Here is a 23,231-nt window from a genome sequence, read left to right on the forward strand (position 1 = left end):
TGAACGCTTAATTTGAGAATTAAAAAGAAATACTTGAATGACTAACTATACAGAAGTTTTTCCCAATTTAGATTACTCTCTTGTTAGTGTAGATACTACATTGAATCAAATGATATAGAAAACAGTAAAAAAATGTTCTGCATTTAAAAATTCTTCTAAATGGGAAACTGTGCGTTCAGGTGAGGATGATCAAATTATAAAGTGGAAAAAGTGAAAGTCAATCTCCGTGGAAGAATTGGCAGTCCTCAGGGAAAAACAAAATCTAAGTTTATAAATGGTTACTTGAAATGGAGGGTCTGAGTAACCTAACTCAGAAACCATTTATACAAAGCGTGTATTTTTATCTGAATTGTCAACTTAATTCAGCTGGGTCTGGGAAACACAACTGGGTGTTTCCTCCTCTTTCTTCCACTTTTAAAACATGTGACCATGATTTCCCTTCAAACTAATTTTTGTTCAGCATTTATAACAATGGGTCAGAAAACTGTGGAAAGGGAATACTTGGTTATCTCCTTCGGCACCGGGTTCCAGTGAGTGGGGCAGGGTCTGGGGGTGAGGATAGGACATGCCTCTATCTAGTTCCCTCCCTCCATCTCTCTCTCTTTCCCACCACCCCGGCCCCCTCATCTATCTGGCTTTTTTGTGTGCTTTATATATGCCATTCTCCTTAAGAATAAAAACACTGTTTATTGTCTTGATAAGACAATGAGGTTGACTCAGATCCAACTGCTTTACTTATACTCATTTGTTTCCTATGAGAAATTTAATTTTTCAAGGATTTTTCATTTTGACAAGGGCAAACCCTAAAGCAGATGTTAAATTAATGAGTTTTAGGGCAGGTGTACATTGATAAGGAAAAATACATATGTGCCTGGAAAACCAACCTTTTTATGTATTAAGGCACATTTTTCCAAACTGGAAAATCCTTGGTACATGTACAAATTTATATAAATCTATCCATAAACATAAAATTGAACTCTACACATACTGTATATTCAAGTAAGCAAAAATACCACGCATGCTACACTAAACCAAGGCATTCATAATTTTTTTGCTGCACTCAGCAAGTCATATAAATCTTGATTTTTTAGAAAAAAGTTTTACTATTATGAAACAAAACATGCTATGCAGGACATGTTTATGTTATATTTGTTCCAATGGATCTTAATAGCAACTTAGGGTGCTATTGCTAGAGGGCAACTGTAGTTAGCAGTTAAACAAAATCTGAAGGAACTTTTCAGCTCATAAAACTTTTATGAGCTGAAAAATGCTATAGGGTGGGTTTAACAGTGGTTCAGGGGATACTGAAATTATGACTCCTGTCTGTTTCAGGAGTAATTTGCACACCTGCGTTTGAAAAATTATTGAAAGGTTTTCTTTGTGAATATGTATGATGTCTATAGAGTTTAAAGGCATAGGAAGAGTTTTATCAATTCTGGACTTTTTTCCTTTTTTTTAAAGAATATTCCTCGAAATCATCTGAAATGTCACAAGTTAGTGTAACAGGATTCTGAATGTTTTTAAAAACTGATATACTGTACCTTTAACTCAGAGAATAATGTGGAAGTGTACAGATATTAAATTTAACATTATTATGCAAATGTTCAGGGTTATAACCTTAAAATAGGTGGCTTATTAGTTTTTTTAAACAAGTTCGTGTATACTACATACTATTTGTCAGACCTGCTTGTTATTATTTTCTTGCCAGGTGTTCCTTTTTGCTAGTTTTATAATTTATATCTATCCAAATCTAAGTGTAAGACAGGTATTAAGCCAATATTAAACTAAAATGATATATATATATTTCATATTGATAAAATTATTAATGAAATGGCATTAAGATTAATGAGGTTTTGAGAAGAATAATTTTGGCCTCTCAATTAGAGTTCATTTTGCTCTGTTTCCTTATTGAGAATTATGGTACTTTATTGCTGACATCATTCAGAAATAATTCCCATATGAGTAATCCCATCTGCATTTTTGTTTTATACATTCAAGAAATGTACATAGAGATAAAGATTTCTTTTCTGAATATGATGCTGTTGAGGAGAGGGGAAAGAATAAGGGACGTTAGTTCTGAGAACGGGATATCTGGGTAAACACCAATATTTATACCATTGATTGCACAGTCATCATTTTTTGAAAGGTAATAGTAGCCCAAGATAGCCTCATATAATTTTTTAAAATCACATTTTTCATTTTTGTAGAATTTATTATGTAGGAAAATTATTTTCAGAGTTTTAATTCTAGGATCAGATTCCTTTCTTCAAATAAAATGTTATTCAGGGCCTCTATATTTTGAGTAGATAAAAAGAGTGGCTGCTCTGGTTAGTGTTTGAGGGGGGTATCAGGAGGCCCGCTTTCTTGGGACCTCTCCCTCACCCCCAGTGACAGTTTCTAAAGTAACATGTACCTCAGAACACAGCTAGAAAGAGAATGATAACATGTAGGCAATTCAAAATAAGCAGCAACATTTAATTCCTGAATGAATTGATTTTTGTAAGTAAAAACATTTTCTAAATTGGCCTAATTATCTATCTATCACTATAATGATACACATTTATTAACTTTGACCTTTGAATAACTCTGTATGATCCCGAATAAAACAAATTAAGCAAATCTAGCTTCAGTCTTATTGATACCTGTGTGTAATCAAAGTCATAGATAATTACATTTCAGAGTATGTGCAGAGCAAAGTCCTCAAGCACACACTTAGAGTCTGATACTTTCAGACCACTTTTTACATATTTTATCATGTTTAAACCTCAGAGATAATTTGTGAGGCAAGTAGGGAAAGTATCGCAGATGGGCGAACGAAGGCACACCGGGTCTGACACTTTGGCACTGGTCTATGTCTTGGCGCTCCTTGGAGCATTTTTGCAGTGAGGCAATTCTCTCCCCTGATGAACTCACAGGAATAATGACTCTCTATTGGCTCAGGTGCCCCCCTGTCCATCAATTTCTGAAAGAACATAGACTCTGGAAAGACTGGCTTCTCGTTGGCATTCTATTGGTTTAAAAGCAGATGGCTTATATTTAGTTTGCTGCTAATATGGGACACTGTGTATGCTATTCAGATACCTGCTATGGCGAGAGAACAGCATGCTGAAATCAGTAGCTCTGATTCTGGGCTGTTTCTCTCCTGCAGAATTTTGGAGCACTTCCCTGAAAGTGGATGGGGCGGGTGCCTGCACATTTGAGTGGTTCCCTGTGCTGGGCTCCAGCTATGGCTCCCTTCCAGAGAAGCACATTTTTTTCTGCAGGGAATTAGGATGGCTTCCCCCATTTCTTCTTGGCTGTCTAGAAAAGGACTGAGTTCTTCTATTAGTCAAATAGTGGAAAAAGAAGAGACTGTCTATCTTCCTTTCGCTTCTATAGTAGGAAAAACAGAATTGACCTTAATGTTTCTAAATTATTAATGAGCTTAACACTGCACTACAGACCAAAAGTTACCTTTTCACAAAGTCCTCCTAAGTGAAATATTTTGTATGTATAACACATACGGTCCCATAGAGACACACGTACAAACATACATAGAGTCTCGAATTTTTAAAGCTTTTTTTTTTTCTAATTTATTTTATTTAATTTATTTTTGGCTGTGTTGGGTCTTTGTTGCTGCACGCGGGCTTTTCTCTAGTTGCCGCGAGCAGGGGCTACTCTTTGTTGTGGTGCGCAGGCTTCTCATTGCGGTGGCTTCTCTTGTTGCGGAGCATGGGCTCCAGGTGCGCAGGCTTCAGTAGTTGTGGCACGTGGGCTCAGTAGTTGTGGCTCTCGAACTCTAGAGCGCAGGCTCAGTAGTTGTGGAGCACGGGCTTAGTTGCTCCGCAGCATGTGGGATCTTCCCAGACCAGGGCTCGAACCCGTGTCCCCTGCATTGGCAGGCGGATTCTTAACCACTGAACCACCAGGGAAGCCCTACTCTCAAATTTTTAAATGCTCTATAAATATTTTATTAACCCACTAATCTCAAGGAAAAATTTAAGAAATTGAAATTGTATTTCTCACAGGTTGAGTTTTACTAATAAAAGAGATGTTCCGTAGATAGCTAAAAGGAACTTGTTGTCTTCTTCCTAACATGAACTAATGCCTATTCTTTCTGAAAATGGCATTTGCAATTACAAGTTGCTATTATCAAAACTACTACTGAGGTGGGGCGTTAACCAAAGGCAGATACCACTGAGTTCTTATTGGCAGTGACCTCTAGAGAAAGGCATACACTGTCTTCCAGCAGAGTGCAGTCAATCAAGGGTTCTCTTCAGGTAAAGCAACAACATGCCTTGTTCTTTAACAGAATTAAAAGGGGCACAAAATAAACATAAACCATAGGCCCTGCTCCCAAGGATTTGAAATGTATTTTGGGGAGCCAATATTAACACAATCAAATATAATTGCAGTACAGAAACACATAATTACACACTTGGTATGAGGTACTAATTGTGAATGACAGATGAGGTCAGCAAAGAAGGGATCAATGAAGGCAGGGGATTCAGAGAATAGTTCATGAGGAGGAAGATATATAAGTTAGTCCTTGTTGGAGGGGTAGATCAAAAAGAAATTACCAGAAACTAGTTATTAGCCAATTGCTTCCCAACAGAGGCTCACCAGTGGGGCTAAGGAGCCCCAAGTACAATCAGGCATTTTTCCAGATAGGGCTGGGATGACAGAGCGGGCATCCCTCCTTCGGAAGATGAATGCCTTCTTAGGATTCACCTAGAAACCTATACAGATTCATGGATACCAGAGATATTCAGGCAACTTCCTCAGGAGGGATTGTTCTCACATTTTTCTGTTTTAATGACTGATGCTTTTTGATAAAGATAGTATCTTCTGTAAGTTAAATACGTTGAACTTTTCAAAATACATCCCTATGAAGTATCACGGTTCAGAGTTACACACTTGAAAAGTTAAATGACAGAAAACTACTTTTTAAAGAGTGGGCTGCATGTTCTAAATGGTGATCTATAGGTTTATGACATCTTAATTCAAGTGAAATTTGAATCACTAATATTACAGAAGCAAGTGCTGGGGAATCTAGAATCAGTCTCTCCTTTGATTCTCGGTAATGTGGGCCCAGGAATTTCTTAAATTTTCTGTCAGAATTTTTTGCCAGTAAAATGGATGTAGTGGTGATTATTGTATAAAAAGAATAATATTTCCTAAATTCTGACCCATATTCTTTTTTCCAAACCACAAGGATTATGAAATAAAAAGATGATTATATATATATAAACACATATATGTATCCAAACATATATATAATATACACGTATTCAACAAATAGTCAAATAATTGCCATGCACTAAGTACTACACTAGAACTGGATTTTTGAAGCACACACTGTCTGATATTCTGAACGACCATGGATAAATAGTTGGTTTGCTCCATGGGATACATGGAAGAGGCAGTTGATGTAGTGGAAAGAACCTTTGGAAACAGACCTGGGTTCATGGTCAACATTGTTATTTGTGATCTGTTTGGTCTTGAGTAAATTGCTTGATCTCCATAGACCTCAGTTGTTATACCATTAAAAATACATGCTAATACTACAAACTCACCAGATTGCTTAAAGGAGAAAGGATCTCTTCCAGGGCTTGCCAGTCATGGTGGCAGACACATTGCACAATTAACACTCCTTAAGTGACTAGAAAGCACCAAGCACAGTGCCTGGCACATGGCAGTGACTTAGTACAAATTAATTCCCTCTCAGCTTTAGCACTTATTTCATTCTGAACTTCTAAATGTAGGAAGATTTAGACTGTTTTTTATTAAATAGGTTAAAAATGGAATTATCTTAAAATTCGAGATGATTTATACCAGGGAGCCAAATATAATTATACTATAGTATCTGCTTAACTGCAAGAGCTTGTTAAAATTTTAGTCTTCTATGGATCGTGTTTGTCTAGGGTGATGCCATTTTGGGTGCAAATCAGAAGCAGCTGCAGCCCTTATTTAAAATTTAAATATAGTTATAGTATTGATTCTATAGTATCTACATGTAGAATTCATTAGCTTTCTGCTCTTTTTCATGTGTGAAAATTGGGCTTGTGATTTTTGATAACTACCAATTTAATTTTGTTTCAAAGAAAAGATCTTTTTACGAATTCTTTATAAATTTTTCCAGGTGCTGGGGCAGGCCTCTTCTTGCATATTCATAGAAAACATGGGCATTCCCTGCTGTCTTTTTGTTGTTGTCAAGGAAACCCCCCAGTTCTCTACACAGGGATTACATTCTTCTTTCTTAATAGCTCTTAGATCATTCATTTGTGCAATGAATAAAAAATGTATTCACGGGCCCAGACAGTGTTCAGAACTTTTGGGGGGTGAGGGGGAGGGGCGTAGCCAAGGGGAGAGACGTGTGGTGAGAGGAGCAATAGGGATAAAAGAAATGGAAAAAGAAATGCTTTGTGAGGTTCCATTTTGATGAGGTAAAGTGAACATTTTATTTTGAAAAAGGCATTACCTATTTTGGTCAGTTTACAAAATTTATAACATTGCACCTCAGTGAGGCCAGTTTGTCACGTACAAATAGAAAAGCTGGTTAATAAGTGGCTTTATTGATAGAAGGATTCCAAGAATGGGGCCCTGGTTGAGGGCGTGGGGATGTGTTTTAGTGAAAACTGTTGTATATTTTTTTTCATTTGTATGGAAGTACTTTGATTTTTTTTTTTTAGTAACGCAATTGAGGCAATAGAAAAGGTAGACTATTCTTTCAACCTAGGGCATCATGTGGACAATTGAGAACCTATTTTATTGCATTAGAAACTGTGCTCCTTAGAGAGATATGCCAGTGTTTAGACTTTGAGTATGGATCAGGAAGGAAACATTGATCTATTGGCATGAAGGCTACAATTATTCTTAAAAAGAGTGGTTTGATTTGGGGGAGGAACATAAATTATGGTGAACCTTCTAAATACTTGCTAGAATTATTGTGATAATATATAAAGCATTTTTCCATAAATAATTTGAAGTCTAAGTAGGAGATCTGAAACTGGAAAGAAAGAATCTGTGGAGTGAGAGGAAAAGTTTAGTTGTATATCAGCATCCGTGTCTATGAAAATTTGACGTATTGTGTCACAGTACTATACCCGGACTTGCTTGCACCCAGTATATAATCAGCACACACTACCTTGACTGGCTTCTAGTGACTTTATCTTTTCATTTTAATACCACAGTATTCCTGGCGTCTCACAGGGTGAGTTCGTTTCTTTGGCCGTATGCTGCGCATAGTAGGTTTTGGTTTTTCTAAGTTGAGAAAGGGAAAAGAAAATATACTAATGTATGCTTTTGTAGAGTACAATGGAATCTACTAAAATTATCATTTTTTATTGTGTTGCAGTCTTATCTTGCTCTGCTCTGCTCTATAGGGGAACCATTTTACTCTCTGCAGATAAAACATTCTCTGCCCATCTCTTCACACTCACCTCCAGGAAATATTTTAAAGGCTTGTTGAAATAAAGTCATTCAATCAAGCTACTCTGCGGCTGGGGGAAAGAAAATAATGTCATCCATAGCTTAGTTGGGAAGGCAACTTGAAATAATTAGTAAGCAACAAGAGTATGCAATAAAGGCTAGTTGGTTGCTTTAATAAAAGGAAAAATAGAGGTAATATGAAGTAAGTTAATATAAGCGGCACCTTTTAGCAGGCAAAGTCTCAGAATTGAGCTCACAGGGAACTCTGGGTGTTTATCCCCTCACTGAGCAGCTGTCCCGTTTACTCAGGAGGACCCAGAGTAGCACCGACCACGCGTCAGCCAGCTGACCAACAATGATGCCATTCTGTACAGGGGCTTGAGGAGCACCAAGAAATCCCCCAGGGCATAAATACGGCTCACACTGCTTCTCAACCTTGGCTCTATATCAGAATCACCAGGGAGCCTCCAGATAAAAATATCCACTACCCCATCCTCCACCAGATAATTTGAATCTGAATTTCTAGTGATAAGGCTCAGGCCTTTGTACTTTTTTTGTTTGTTTGTTTCTTTTCTTAAATTTGCTTTATTTAATTTTTTTTAATATTAGGTGTCTGTATTGTTAAATGCATGTGATTTTGATGCCTAGAGAATGTTGAACTCTACTGGTAAAGTAAAGGCTTTCTGACCTCAGACAGAGGCTGAACTATAGACATTCCTGGGGAAGGGGCTGCTTTAAGCCTCTGCAAGTTTAAGTTGTATTTTACCATTTTTAAGGAGGAAAAATAATATGCTTAATTTAGTCTCCCCTGAGTGAAACTGTGGTCTTTGATCATGTTTTGGGAAGTGTAGCTTTTCTCACAAATGTTAAATGAACCTTGGCATCTGTAAGTAAGGAAGAAAGTAGAATTAACTATCATTGAAATATATGTTTTTTAAAGTCTCAGAACAATTGTAATTGAATCAAAAGTGATAGTGAAGAGTGGAGAATACATCTGGAATTACCCGGAACTGCATACCTCACTTTGCTGTACCCATATTACCTTCTCTCTATCAACATGGAAATTAAAAGGAAATAAATATGCTTATAGCTTAAGGACTCTTTTGGCTATACTGCCAAAGTGAGTTTGTTCATTATATATTTACATTTGAGAAAAACAGTGTGATAAGCCTATACAGCTTCTAGATTTGGAAAGAAAAAGAATGATAAAAAGAATATTGAGACTGTGCCTGCATATTTACATTATCTGATTTTTATAACCATAAAAGTCCTTAGTATTTGAGTTATCTGTATGCTCTTTTAGTTGTATCTCAGAATTTGAGCTATTATTGCAGCCAAAAAACAACAATTTTCAGTCCAAAAAAAAGGCAAGTCTTTCAAAGGAAGTATCAAAGTAGTAAATGTAAATTTTTCCATTCTTTTTTTAAATTAATTTATTTATTTTTGGCTGCGTTGGGTCTTCTTTGCTGCACACGGACTTTCTCTAGCTGCGGCGAGCGGGGCCCACTCTTTCTTGTGGTGCACAGGCTTCTCATTGCAGAGCACGGGCTCTAGGCATGCAGGCTTCAGCAGTTGTGGCGCATAGGCTTCAGTAGTTGTGGTGCGCAGGCTTCAGTAGTTGTGGTGCGAGGGCTTCAGTAGTTGTGGCTCATGGGCTCTAGAGTGCAGGCTCAGTAGTTGTGGTGCATGGGCTTAGTTGCTCCGGAGCATGTGGGATCTTCCCGGACCAGGGCTCGAACCTGTGTCCCCTGCATTGGCAGGCGGATTCTTAACCACTGCACCACCAGGGAAGCCCCAACTTTTCCATTCTTGATGATAAATAAATGTGTAGGCATTCATCCAACTAAATTCCCAAAAGAAGGGCTAAGTGGCTAGTGTAAGGAGAGCATTACATGTTTAAAGGATCCCTTCACTTTAATTATGGAATATAGAAGTTAGTAAGGAAGGTGAAACAAGTATATAATAACAACTAGGGAAGTTATAAATAAGAATAATATGACATAAGTCCTATGGCATACAAATTAAAGATACAGCCAATTTGGGCTGATGAGTTTTAGTGAAGAGGTATCTAGGGGCTTCAGCTGGATCATTCATAAATGCAGGGATAAAGTTCAAAGGAGGGTTTATGAAGATTCCAAGTTGGGGGCAGGAGTGTTCTTGTTGAACAGAAGTGTGAGTTGGGAATGAGGAAGACCTTGAGATGGGGGCTTGGATTCTCTGCATCCAACTTAGAGATGCAGAGAATGAGAACAGAGAATAAAAGGCAGAGGATAAATGTGGGTACAGTGATGGAGCTGTTTGAACATGCTATTGAAGAGGTCAGGTGGCAGAGATGACTTTTGAAGAAGGGGTGGTGTAATTAAAATAAAATGGTGTTTGGTAAGTTTAGTTTAGTAGCTATAATTTGGAGGCTTAGAAGGAAGTATATATATATATATATATATATATACACACACACATGTATATGTATATATGTATGTATGTATGTATTTATGAGAGGCATTTGTTTTACTTTAGTCAAAGCTTTTTTACTCAAATTTTAAATCCTTGATTTTGACCAAAGTACTTTTCTGGTGTTAGGACATCTGGTAATTATTTGTCTATTATCTCTCTCTCTAGCATCTATTTATCTATGAAAAGCTTTGACAATCTTAGAGAACTAACATGAAAAAGATAAGAAAAGTACTGCGGGCATGGTTGGTTTTTGTTTATTTGTTCTGCTTTCAAAGAAACACTTAGAAACCAAAATAACCTGGATTTTCTTTCATATAGCTCTTTATCTTATTGTTCAAAAATGCTTGAAGGGCCCAAAATTCCTTGATTAAGCTCTCCAGGAAAGCCCTTACTCTTTAAAAATTGGAAGTTAGGAAGTCCCTTGAGCCTCTTCTATAAGCAAGAAAAGCCCACACTCAGTGATAACTCCTTAAGCGCACTTAGACCAGATGACTGTATCTAAACACATTCTTTCCACTTGAAAGAACAGCATTATTAGAGGATTATCTGAATTTGGGAAAAGAGATGATTCCCATTTATCATCCCCATATCATGTCTGCCTCAAAAGTGAGGCCATCAGAGACACTTACCTTGTTTATTACCCTTTCTGGGTGTAAAATTCATGAATTGAAAAATATGGAGCTCCTTGCTCAGCAAGAGGGAGCTGTCAGTAAGATAGCATGCTTGGGTGGTCCACCAAATGAACCTCAGCTAGCAGAGCTAATAGGGAGATGCAGGTCACAGAATCCAATCTTCATCTCCCAGCCTCTAGCGTAATCTCTCACCTCTGGAGGAATTGTGTATTGATATAAATATCACGTGATTTTCAATTATTAATGTAATTAAGTACGCAAAAACAACTGACAAGATTTGGGGAAGATGTTTATATCTTGATCACTAATGTCAATTCTTTTTTCAACATCCTGAGTTGGCATCATTTTTAGTGCCTCAGATTTTCAAAATGATGGGGAATTTAGGATGTCTGAGACAATCTAGTTGAAATGCACGTTAGGTGGTTTTCTTTGCCTTATAAGGTGCCAGTTAGCATTTTACTTTAATTAAGAACATATCAAAGGTGAATGAAATTGAAGCATTTGCTTATGTCTGGTTATTAGGTTCATAGGTATGTGTCAGAAAGCTTAAACATCTTAGAGAACTTCAAGTTTTCTCTATTTTAGTTCTATAAGTGTTTCTTAAGTACTTCGATATGGCTGTCTATTGTACTTTTTAAATAAAGAACCAAAATCTTTTTTGATGCACATTAAGATGAAATCTATTTTAATAAAGAAATGTGATCCTAATATCTCTCTGCTGAGTAGATTTGTATATAATTACATTTAATTAAAAGCTCTTAAATTGTAAAATTCCCTATAGAGAACATGAACTTTAGCCAGCTGCCTCTGCATCTTAGCAACTATGTTTTGTGTCTGCTAACAGTTAAGACTGGAAGACTTGTGCTATGTCTACAAAACTCTGCCATGAAGTACTTAAAAATACTTGGTGAATAGTTTGAGGTCAGCTAGCAGTAAAGCTTTGTGTGAAATGCCATTAAAAAAAAATCTATTAACCGTGGTACCAGTATATTCAAGTCAAGCTGTTAAAATACATTCATGTAAACATAGAAAAGATTATACATACACCTTGTGGAGTTTTGTGGTTTGACTCTTGCAATCCAAATAAAAGTTATATCACCCTTAGAATAAAATTCTGAAATAGAGCCGTCTTTTATAAGGACTTGTTCATCTAAGAGCTGGGAATATTAATTACTCCCTGAGGTTGCACTGTTGGCACAAAGTAGAGCAGATCACAACTTTGTAATGAAATACCTGCTTTCACAATAGCACAGGTGTCCCCCTGCCACACCCTACAAAGAAACTTTTCTGGTTTGCAATAATTATAGCTCTTGCAACTCTCTCATAGCATGCGTGGTGGGTGATGGTGGTGACAAGAAAGGGGGATGAAGAAGTAATTTCAGAAAATAAATAAACAAAGAGGAGCAAATAGGAATATGGGTGAGATGTAGGTGGCAGCAGTAGGAAAGAATTCACCTATCTATACTAGGTAGGTTTCATGAAATTTTTAAAATATGGAAACAAACTAGCCACGCTGAGAATGAAATGTAGATTTATCTGTAGAGAATCTGTTGGCAGAAAATAATTATCTTCAAAGCCCTGGGCAATGAATATTTTTGTCACCCTCAAAGCAATACTAAGAAAACGGAAGAAACCATTTGGAACACAACTTATTTTAATAATAAATACTAGTAACTTAATTGTGAGAAGATTCCTTGGGAATCTTCCTTCAGAAGAAGGAAACAAAATAATTCCAACTCACATTTCATATCTTCATTTTATTTAAGAATTCTCATTTAGTGAAATATTTTTACAGTACATATCCAGTGAGCACTTTTTTTTTTTTTTTTCCAATGAGCACTTTTAAAATCACTGTTTATTACGATGTGCTGATAGTTCTTTGGTCAGTGCCAGCTTCAAGGTACCATGAGAAGTATAAGATGAAACAGCTTAAAGTATTTCTGTGTTTTCTACCATTCTGAGGCAAGTCAGATCAGATCCTTATAAGGCAAGTGGAAAAAGGAATCCTAATTTAAATTTAATGATTGGTACATTCGCAATATGTACACTGAAAAAGTGTCCTTTTTTAAAAAAAAAATAAGGAGAAAAGAGTTATAGTAAGGTCATTTCTCTAACCTATTGGCAAGAGCATTTGTTTCAGAGAGAGAGAGATTTGGAAGATACCCTTGGAGGTCTTAGGTCTCTGTAAAGTTGGTAAGCATGTGTCTGCCATATAGTCTCATAGATAATAGGTACTCGGTAAATTTTGTGCAATCAGTTGGTCCTGGGGAGATGACGTGTTTGGGTGCCATGCATGTTTGTGGTGGTACGTTGAACTTTGCGTGCGAAAACCAGTATGATGCCGAGCTGTGTTGTGAAGTATATGCAAAGACCACTCTCTGCTGTGTTTGTATGGCTGTGATTGAAATATTGTGATATTTATTTAGGTTAGAAAATATATTCCATCTAATATTTGAGTCTTTTGGTGAAATTTTCTAATACAATGGTCTAAAATACTAAGAAGTCCTCATAGATTTATGAGCAATAAGAAATGTCAGAGTTCCTTACCCAAGTGGAAAATGGACTAAAAGAATATTATCCTTTGTTCATTGAACTAAAACTAGAGAATATAAAGTGAATGTCAGGGACACTGATTAATTGAATTAAGTAGACAATAAGAGTTGATAGTCAATGAAATTACTATATAAATTGTTGATTTACAATGACTTCTTTGTTTTCTTTGCTAGAAAGACATTTTATTTTAAATTATTCATTCCTTTGTGAAACATGTAAGTGAGCATCAGGGTGTCAGTTCCTTTGACATGCTGACATGTGACACACTGACATGCCTCTGTGTCTTTTCTCTTTCTGCTTTATTCCACCCCACTTATTTTTAGAGCTACCAACATGATACTTAATGAAACCTCTATCTATAATTATTCACTAAGAAGATCGTGGGATATGTTTATATCAGTTTTGTTTTCTAAAAAAGTAAGGAATTTATTTAGAAATCCATACAAATCTATAATAACATTGAGTATTTTTACCCTATTCCTAGCCTAGGAGTTTATAAATAAAGAATACCAAGCAGTTATTTCCTTATTTATCCTTGTGTTTGGCTGGAGAAGCTTGGCTGAATGGTTAGTTTAATCTCAACTTCTTGTAAAAAGGTACAAAATGTGGTGGGGATTTTTTATATGCTTGACACAGACCCATGCTGCTTATTGAAATTCTTTCTGTATTTAAATATAAGATGCTGTGGGAATTTAGCAACTGTATGTGTGATAATTCTTAATAGTGAATTCTCATTTACACCCAGTGAAACCTAATGAAAAGGGTTGTATGTAAAATGACACTATAAGCAATATAAGATAGGCGTATTTTTGAAGTTCCTGTTAAACCCTACAGAGTTGAACAGAATAGTTTAACTGAGTGTGGCTTAATTCTACTATGTTCAAATAGTATTAACAATGAGAGACTACTTGATTTGGTGATTAGATAAGATTCTCAATGTGACATTTCAAGAGATTCATTTGTACAGAAGGCATTTAAAGATGTATTCTCTCATATACCTATATATGCACATGCATGTAGAGTCTCTCACATTCTTTTTTCTTAGTGAAAGGTAGCCTTCAACACAAGCCATATTGAAAGGTGTTTATCATCTGAAGATGTTTCCTTTTAAAATATATACACCATGAGGCAATATAAGGTTACAGTAACAACTTCAGTGATCTAATATTGAACGAACTTATTCTTTTTGGGAAAAAAAGGTAAGGCATTTAGCCATTTCCTTAAGTTTGGCAGTTAGGAGTAGTTGCAACATCTGTGGCAGAAATCACCTGTATTAATTTTATATTTTCATAATATACTGGAGTTATGTATTGACCTCATTTCTCTTTATGGTAGAAATATTTTTCATTCATTTGAATACCTATACTCCTTTGTTTACATAGTTGAAAGGCTGAACGTATGGGGTGGAGATATAAGGAATGATTTGTAGTGTGTGAAAGTTAAATAGAATGGACATATATATGTATATATATATATATTTAGGGAAGAGTATCCCACTCCAACACAAATAGTGTTTTATGGAGACAATACAGTGAAAATGGTATACAGAAAAAAAAGAGTTTTCTTTTTTGTTTTTATTAGAGTGAAAGGGATAAATGTAAATATGGTATATGTTCCAGTTACATAAAAGTCTTATGGTCTTTGGGGTTTTTTTTAGCAAACCATAGTTAAAAACAGAAGGAGCTCCGTAAAGTTTCTGTTTTTTTTTTTAGTTACCTTTTTTTTTGGCTGAGTTGCGTCTTCGTTGCTGTGTGCGGGCTTTCTCTAGTTGTGGTGAGCGGGAGCTACTCTTCCTTGCGGTGCGTGGGCTTCTTATTGCAGTGGCTTCTCTTGTTGTGGAGCACGGGTTCTAGGCACGTGGGCTCAGTAGTTGTGGCACACGGGCTCTAGATCTCAGGATCAGTAGCTGTGGTGCACAGGCTTAGTTGCTCCGCGGCATGTGGGATCTTCCCGGACCAGGGATCGAACCTGTGTCCCCTGCATTGGCAGGCGGATTCTTAACCACTGCACCACCAGGGAAGCCCCGTAAAGTTTTTATTGGTAGTTCATATACTTCTTATATATTTATGTTGACATAAAGAATATAAACAATATTGCTACCTTCTCAATAGAGTATTTTTCTTTTTTGACATCGGTAAATGCTAGATACTGATCCTTTCATGCGTGGAAGGGTGCGGCTTTTTAATTAATTAATTAATTAATTTGTCTGCCCCCAGTCTTCGTTGCGGCGGCATGCCCCATCTTTCGTCGTGGCATGTGGGCTCTAGTTCCCTGATCAGGGATGGAACCCAGGCCCCTGCCTTGGGAGCGCCAAGTCTTGACTTCTGGCCCACCAGGAGCATCCTGGGAGCAGCTACTTACAACAGGAGCCATCTGCCTACCGATGCGGGGCAGGGGTGACTCCGTCGTAATTATTCCCCCTCTAAGTTCTCAGGTTCAGCCTAAGTGTGCGTGGCGTGGATCAGGGCTAGGCTGAAAGTTAACTCTGCGACAGTGTTCCTGGGGCCAGAGGAGGAGACACGGGGCCATCCTCCGTGCTTCTCTTTGTCTTCTTCCTGGGTTAGCACACCCGCAGGTACCTTTTTGCACTGCCGTGACACTGAGACTAGGACAGCTGCAGTGACAGGACCCTCTCCTAGGATGACTGAATTCCTCTCTGATGAAAGTGAGGGTGCAGAATGGCCTCCCTCCTGGCATTTGGACAAGGAGCTTTGCTGGTGTATATCTGGAGACAGAAAAGGCAATTGGGCTTAGTGGTTGGTACCCTGTGGCAATCTACAATCTAGGAAATGTTCTGAGGATAAGTGTTATTTAAAGTATGCTAGTTCTAATGTTTAGCTGTGACTCCTGAACTTCCTTTGGAGAAAAGGTTAATAAAAAGAAGGATAACTGACTGAATCCAGGTCACCTCTCATGAAGGATAAAGGTGTAAAGGTGTGGAGGGCTCTTCTTTCCTGGTGCTTTCAGCGAGCCATCCCTGCATGGAGACCCCCCTCTCCCTCCAGGGCTTCCTGCCCTCGTGTATGGGGTGTGCCTGCAGCCTACGCAGCTAAGTCTTGTCTCACTGTTGCATTGGGGTGGGGTTGTCATCACACTGTGAAAGGGCTATAAAGAAATCTCTCTTTTGCTTTTCTAAAAACGGTCTTCTCTAGGACAAATTATGACAAAAGGCCAGAAGGAATCGCTTCTCATTTCCTTATTGAATACAGGGCGTCTAAGCGTCCTCCTACATTAAGGACAGCAGTCAGTTACTTTTTCTGTATGATCTGGTGAAGTGGTCTTAACTTTTAACTTTTTTTCAGGTCACACATCGATCAATTCCTATATTTCATGATTACAATGTGTGTATGTGATTCCTTGTTCCATTTTAAGGACGTTGCTGTGTTAAACATGTTGAAGACTTTTCATAACCCGTTGCTACAATCTTAAATTGGATTTATTTTTCCCATTGTTAATATCAAAGAGCAAATTCGAAGACTGAGAACCATGTATAGAAGGGTGATTGCTCTTAATGTGAAAAGATTTGAATCCTTCTTTGTGTGTGAGAGTGTGATCAGCCAGCCTTGCTATCGATATCTTCTGTCGTACACTGCCAAATCTTCTATTTAAGTATTGTGAAAACTCTTTGTTTTTTTCAGGTCGAATGAGTGATTTGAGTGTAATTGGTCATCCAATAGATTCAGAATCTAAAGAAGATGAGCCTTGTAGTGAAGAAACAGATCCAGAGCATGATCTAATTGCTGAAATTTTACCTGAGCTAATTGAAATTGATCTATACCACAGTGAAGAGGATGAAGGGGAAGACGAGGAGTGTGCCAATGCCACTGACGTCACGACCACCCCATCTGTGCAGTACATAAATGGAAAGCATCTGGTTACCACTGTGCCCAAGGACCCAGAAGCGGCAGAAGCTAGGCGTGGCCAGTTCGAAAGTGTTGCACCTTCTCAAAATTTTTCAGACAGCAGTGAAAGTGATAGTCATCAGTTTGTAATCACCAAAACTGGAATGCCTACTGCCATGCAACCTAATGAGTCTAAAGAAACAACTGAATCCCTTGAAATTACATGGAGACCTGAGATTTACCCTGAAGCACCAGAGCATTTTTCAAGTGGTGAGCCTGATATTTTCACCGCAGCCCCAGGCCGTGAGGGAGAAGCCACAGAGGGGCCAGAATCAATCACAGAGAAAAGTCCTGACCTTGATAATCTGGTACATGAACATACTGAATCGGTACCTCTGTTTCCTGAAGAGTCTTCAGGAGATGCTGCCATTGACCAAGAATCTCAAAAAATGGTCTTTTCAAGGGCTACAGAAGGAACATTTGGTGAAGAGGCAGAAAAAAGTACTTCTACCACATATACTCCAAGTATAGTTGCAAGTTCTGTATCAGCGCATGTTTCAGAGGATGTATCATTTACCTTAACAGGGACTCCACGGCCTGATGAGCCATTGTCCACAGTAGAAAGCTGGGTGGAAATAACCCCTAGACAAATTGTAGAGTTCTCAGGAAGTCCTTCAATTCCGATTCCAGAAGGCTCTGGGGAAGCAGAAGAAGATAAAGATCAAATGTTTGCCATGGTAACTGATTTATCACAGAAAAATACTACAGATTCTCTCGTTACTTTAGACACTAGCAAGATAATGATCACAGAGAGCCTTTTGGATGTTCCTGCAACCACCGTATATTTGGTTTCTGAACAATCTTCTGCAGTAGTGCCTACCAAATTTGCAAGGGAGACAGACACTTCTGAGTGGCCTTTCAGTACATCTCTTGAGGGAAAGACAAGGAAAGATGAGGAGAAGGGAACTACAGGTACGGCTTCTACAGCTGAGGTACATGCGCCCACACAGAGATCAGATCAATTAACTTTGCCCTCTGAATTAGAAAGCTCAAATGAAGCTACATCTAGTGATTCAGTATCTGCTACCAGGAAGAGTTTTATGTCCTGGATGACACCCACAGAGTCTGAAACGGAAACAGCAAAGTCTACTCTTGTCTTTACAGAAACTAATGTTTTAGACCATCTGGGGGCACAGACTGCTGAGCCCAGCCTTAGCAGTCAACCTGGGGTTCGGGAAGTGCCACCCACTGTCCCAGGTAGCCCCGTCTCTGTCTTTATGGAGCAGGGTTCTGGAGAAGCTGCTGCTGACCCAGAAACCACCACTGTTTCTTCATTTGCATTAAATTCAGAGCCTGAAATTCAAGCCAGAAAGGAAGCATCTGGCACTTTGTCTCCACACGTGGAAATTGTATTCCCTTTTGAGCCAACTGGACTAGTTTTGAGTACTGTAATGGACAGAGAGGTTGCTGAAATTAAAAGCCAAACATCCAAGGAAAACATGATTTCAGAGATCTCAGGAGAGCCAACTCCTGGGGCAGAAATAAAAGGCTTTTCTACAGATCTTCCTTTGGAGGAAGATTTCAGTGGTGACTTCAGAGAATACTCAACAGTATCTCATCCCATAACAAAAGAAGAAACGGTAATGACGGAAGGCTCTGGGGATGCAGCATTTAAGGATACCCAGATGTCACCATCTGTAATACCTACTTCAGACCACAGTAATCACACAGCTGGCTCAGAAGAGCCTGGTAGCACCTTGGTCAGCACTTCAGCCTTCCCTTGGGAAGAGTTCACAGCCTCAGCTGAGGGCTCAGGTGAGCAATTGGTCTCAGTAAGCAGCTCTGTTGACCAAGTGTTTCCCAGGGCTGTGGGAAAAGTCTCTGGGACAGATTCCCCATTTATTGACCAAAGATTGGGTGAAGAAGGTGCTATCAATGAAACTGATAAAAGATCCACCATCGTGCCAACAGCAGAAGCTGAAAGTACTAAAGCTTCAAAGGAAAAGGAGGAAGTGACGGTCAATGGCACAGTTTCAATGGACTTTCCTCCAACTATGGAGCCGGACAAATTATGGCCCAGGAAAGAAGTCAACCCTGTAAGACAAGGAATTGAAAGTGAAATAGTGTCAGAGGAAAAGATTCAAGAACAAAAATCTTCTGAACCCCCTCAAAGCTCTGTTGCACCAGAACAAACAACTTTCGATTCCCAAACATTTCCTGAAACTGGACTCCGAACCACAGATTATTCTACACTAACAACAAAGAAAACTTACAGTAACAATAAGAACATGGAGGGGGAAGGCATTTCCTCAGTTGACGTGTCTACTCCAAACCTAGATTCAGAGAGCTTAGAGTCGTATACTACTCTCCCTGAAGTTACTGAAAAATCCCATATTTTCTTAGCTACTGCCTCAGTGACTGAATCAATACCAGCTGAAAGTGTAATTACAGGTTCAACAATCAAAGAGAAAGAAAGTATAAAACCCTTTCCCAAAGTTATGAGACCAACAATTGAAGAGTCAGATACGGATCTTTTATTCTCTGGACTGGGATCAGGAGAAGTTCCGCCCGCTACAGGATCCGTGAACTTTACTGAAATAGAACAAGTCATTAGCACATTATATCCCCAGACTTCTCAAGTGCAAAGTTTAGCAACCAGCATCTTAAATGACACAACTGGAGACGATGAGGGAATGGGAAATGTGGCAAATGAAATCAGACCACTCATTTCCAAAATAGACAGCATTTTCGAAGCCAGTGAGACAGCACCCAGCACAGCCTTACTAGAAATTTTAAGTGACACCACAACAGAAGGACCCTTCACGGCAACTCTTACTTTCTCTACAGAGACGGAACATCCTCAAAATCAGACACACAGTTGGGCAGAAGAAATCCAGACTAGGAGACCACAGACTATGACTGATCAAGTCTCTAACGAGAACACTTCAACAGCAGAAACTAAAGAAACAGCAACCCCTTCCACTGATTTTCTGACGAGAACTTATGGTCCTGAAACGGCCAAAGGATTTGTTACATCAACACCAAAACCATCTGACTGGTTTTATGAACATTCTGGAGAAGGATCTGGGGAATTGGATGTGGTTGATTTAGTCCACACTTCTGGAACTACTCAGGCAACTAGGCAAGGCAGCACCACATTTGTTCCTGATAGATCCCTGGAAAAACATCCTGAGGCTCCAAGTGCTGAAGCTGTTACTCTTGATGGATTCCCAACAGTTTCAGTGGCGCTGCCTCTTGATTCAGAGCAGAATGAAAGCTCCCCTCGTCCAACTAGCACACTGTCAAGTACAGTGTCATATGAAACGTCCACAGAAGGTGCTGCAGACAGTTTCCAAGACCACTTTAGGGGATTCGAGGATTCCACAGTAAAACCTGACAGAAGAAAAGCCACTGAAAATATTATTATAGATCTGGATAAAGAGGACAAGGATTTAATATTGACAATTACAGAGAGTACCATCCTTGAAATTCTACCTGAGCTGACATCAGATAAAAATACTATCATAGATATTGATCACACTAAACCTATATATGAAGACATCCTTGGAATGCAAACGGACTTAGATACAGAGGTACCCGCAGGACCACCTGGCAGCAATGAAGACAGCACTCAAGTTCTAGAGAAGTATGAGGCAGCTGTTAACCTCTCTTCAACCGAGGAAAACTTTGAGGCCTCTGGTGATACTCTTCTGGCTAATTATACTCAGGCAACACATAATGAATCGATGCCTCCTGAAAACAGAAGTCAGTTAGATCACATGGGCTTTATCTTCACACCTGGGATACCCATCCCTAGCCCAGAAACAGAATTAGATGTTTTGCTTCCCACAGCAACATCCCTGCCCATTCCTAGTAAGTCTGCCACAGTTAATCCAGAGATTGAAGAACCAAAAATTGAAGCAAAAACCCTGGATGACATCTTTGAATCAAGCACCTTGTCTGACAGTCAAGCTATTGCAGACCAAAGTGAAATAATATCAACATTGGGCCATTTGGAAAGGACACAGAATGAGGATGAAGAAAAGAAACATGTAGGTCCCTCTCTTCAACCAGAATTCTCTTCCGGGGCTGAGGAGGCACTGATAGATCCTACCCCCTACGTAAGTATTGGTACTACCTACCTTACGGCTCAGAGTTTAACAGAGGCACCTGATGTGATGGAAGGATCCAATCCCCCAGCTTCCACGGATACATCAACAGTTTTAGCTGTTGCAAAGCTGTTCTCTCAGACACCATCATCTCCTCCACTCAGTGTCCACTTAGGCAGCGGGGTCTCTGAGCACTCAGAGGACCCCCAGCCAAGAGCTCTGCCAAGTACAGATGCCAGCACGTCCCCAATACCCCCAGGAAAACTTGCAAATATTGAAGTGACTTTCAAACCCTCAAGTGAAGAGGACTTTCACATAACTGAGCCTCCGTCCATATCTCCTGACACAGAGCCTTCAGAAGATGGAAGTGAACCTAAATTATTAGAACAAATGGAGGCTTCTGCCACAGAAGTAATTGCTCAAGAAGAAACTGAGATTTTCCAAGACTCTCAAAACAAAACCAGTGTTCAACTTTCTGGAGACACTGTCAAGGTATCTCCCAGTATTGAAACACCTGAGGCTGGGACTGTTGTCACAGCTGCAAGTGAAATGAAGTTAGAAGGTGCTACACTGCGGCCACGTTCTACTTCTGCTTCTGTGATGTATGGGGTCGAGGCCGGTGTGGTGCCTCAGGCCAGCCCACAGACTTCTGAGAGGCCCACCGTCCCTTCTCCTCTGGAAATAAACCCTGAAACACAAGCAGCTTTGATCAGAGGGGAGGATGCCACAGTAGCAGCACCAGAACAGCAAGTATCGGTGAGGATTCTTGATTCTAATAATCAGGCAACACTAAGCACCGCAGAGTTAAATACTGAGCTTGCAACACCGTCATTTTCCCTTCTGGAAACTTCTAATGAAACCAGTTTCCTGATTGGCATTAATGAAGAGTCAGTGGAAGGCACAGCAATCTATTTACCAGGTAAGGGCACAACACTGATAAATCTGTTTCCAAGCTTGGAAACAGTCCCTTGGTCCTAACATAGATGTGTATATAATTTTTGTTGTGATGTTAAAATCAGTGAAGGTTTTTGTATTGTTCATATAACAGCAGGATAGGCCATAGTATTGATTCCATAATGAGATACAAAGAAAGTAAGTATAGACTATTTGGGGGCTTTAAAGATATGCTTTGTATTTTTCTGGGTGTAAGAAACAACACACAATTGCAACATGGAAAAATTGAAATTGTTAATGGTATAAAAATTCAATTTGGTTTTACCCACAACTAAAGTATTGCTTTGTCTTATGTCCCATAGTTATACATCTTAGTTTTAAAAACAGGAAAAACATCTTATTTTTAAAATATCTCTCATGAATGGGTGCAATTATGGCAATATCAAGATCTGTCAGGTCTTTAAAAATGAGACTAGTAAATAACTTTAATAAACACTTCACATAGTTCATGCAATATTGGTTATCAGTTCATACTTTTGTGTAATTCCCTTACTCCAGATAGTCTGCATAATGCTTTTAACACAGTGCCTAGCCAGAGGGAGAATTCATCCAGTATATATTCAAGCTCTGCCTGTTGAGAGAAGATTTCTATTTTTTTACTGAATGGACAGAAAGCACGAATTTGATGCTGGTTCATATAGACTGTGTCATTTAAGCTTCACAAAAAGGCTACAATGCACACGTTATTATCCCCATTTAAAAGGGTAGGACGTGGAGGTTCAGAGAAGTTCTGTAATTTGCCCGGGGTTGTAGCCACACACATCATGGCAAAAGTAGGATTTGAACCCAAATCAGCCCCACTCCAAAGTAGGTGGTTTTTTCTACTGGTCTTTGGTGGTTTCCTATTAATATAGTATAAAAATGAATAATTGATATTTAATGATATGTAAGTCAGAAATCTTGGACTGTTTACTGTGTAGAATTTATTTTCCTTTTAATCTAGCTTGATAATGTTGAAAAGTTCACTTTAATGGTGTTTTCCAAGAACAATGGAAATAACAATGTCAGTGGAATCCACAAGTAGCTATCACCACCTAGTTGCTACCTAGAAAAAGAAAAAAAAATCAGTACTTCTAGGACTGTGTTGGTTGAAAATATGATATTTTGATATCATATTTATATGATATCAAATATATGAAAATATTTTCATGAATATGTTTTACAGCATGGCTGTACTTAGAATTATTCTTCTGATCGTTTCAAACTCATCTTTTGCGCTACCAATGCTTCAGTTTGTTGTGCTTCAGATAGAGTGAAATAGTCATAAAGTGTAACTT

The 23,231-nt window shown here is 38.6% G+C and overlaps 1 protein-coding gene across 2 annotated transcripts in view; it reads left to right on the forward strand.

Annotated features, from left to right (window-relative positions):
* The window catches only part of VCAN (versican), a 115,506-nt gene that overhangs the window by 57,334 nt on the left and 34,941 nt on the right, over nt 1-23,231 (forward strand). For both annotated transcript variants that reach the window (XM_007193043.2, XM_007193041.2), the window contains one exon: nt 16,688-21,919. In XM_007193043.2, the coding sequence (XP_007193105.2) occupies nt 16,688-21,919 (5,232 nt within the window). The remainder of the gene's footprint in view (nt 1-16,687; nt 21,920-23,231) is intronic.

Source organism: Balaenoptera acutorostrata, chromosome 2, assembly GCF_949987535.1.
Source record: "Balaenoptera acutorostrata chromosome 2, mBalAcu1.1, whole genome shotgun sequence".
In the NCBI taxonomy this organism is placed as follows: Eukaryota; Metazoa; Chordata; class Mammalia; order Artiodactyla; family Balaenopteridae; genus Balaenoptera; species Balaenoptera acutorostrata.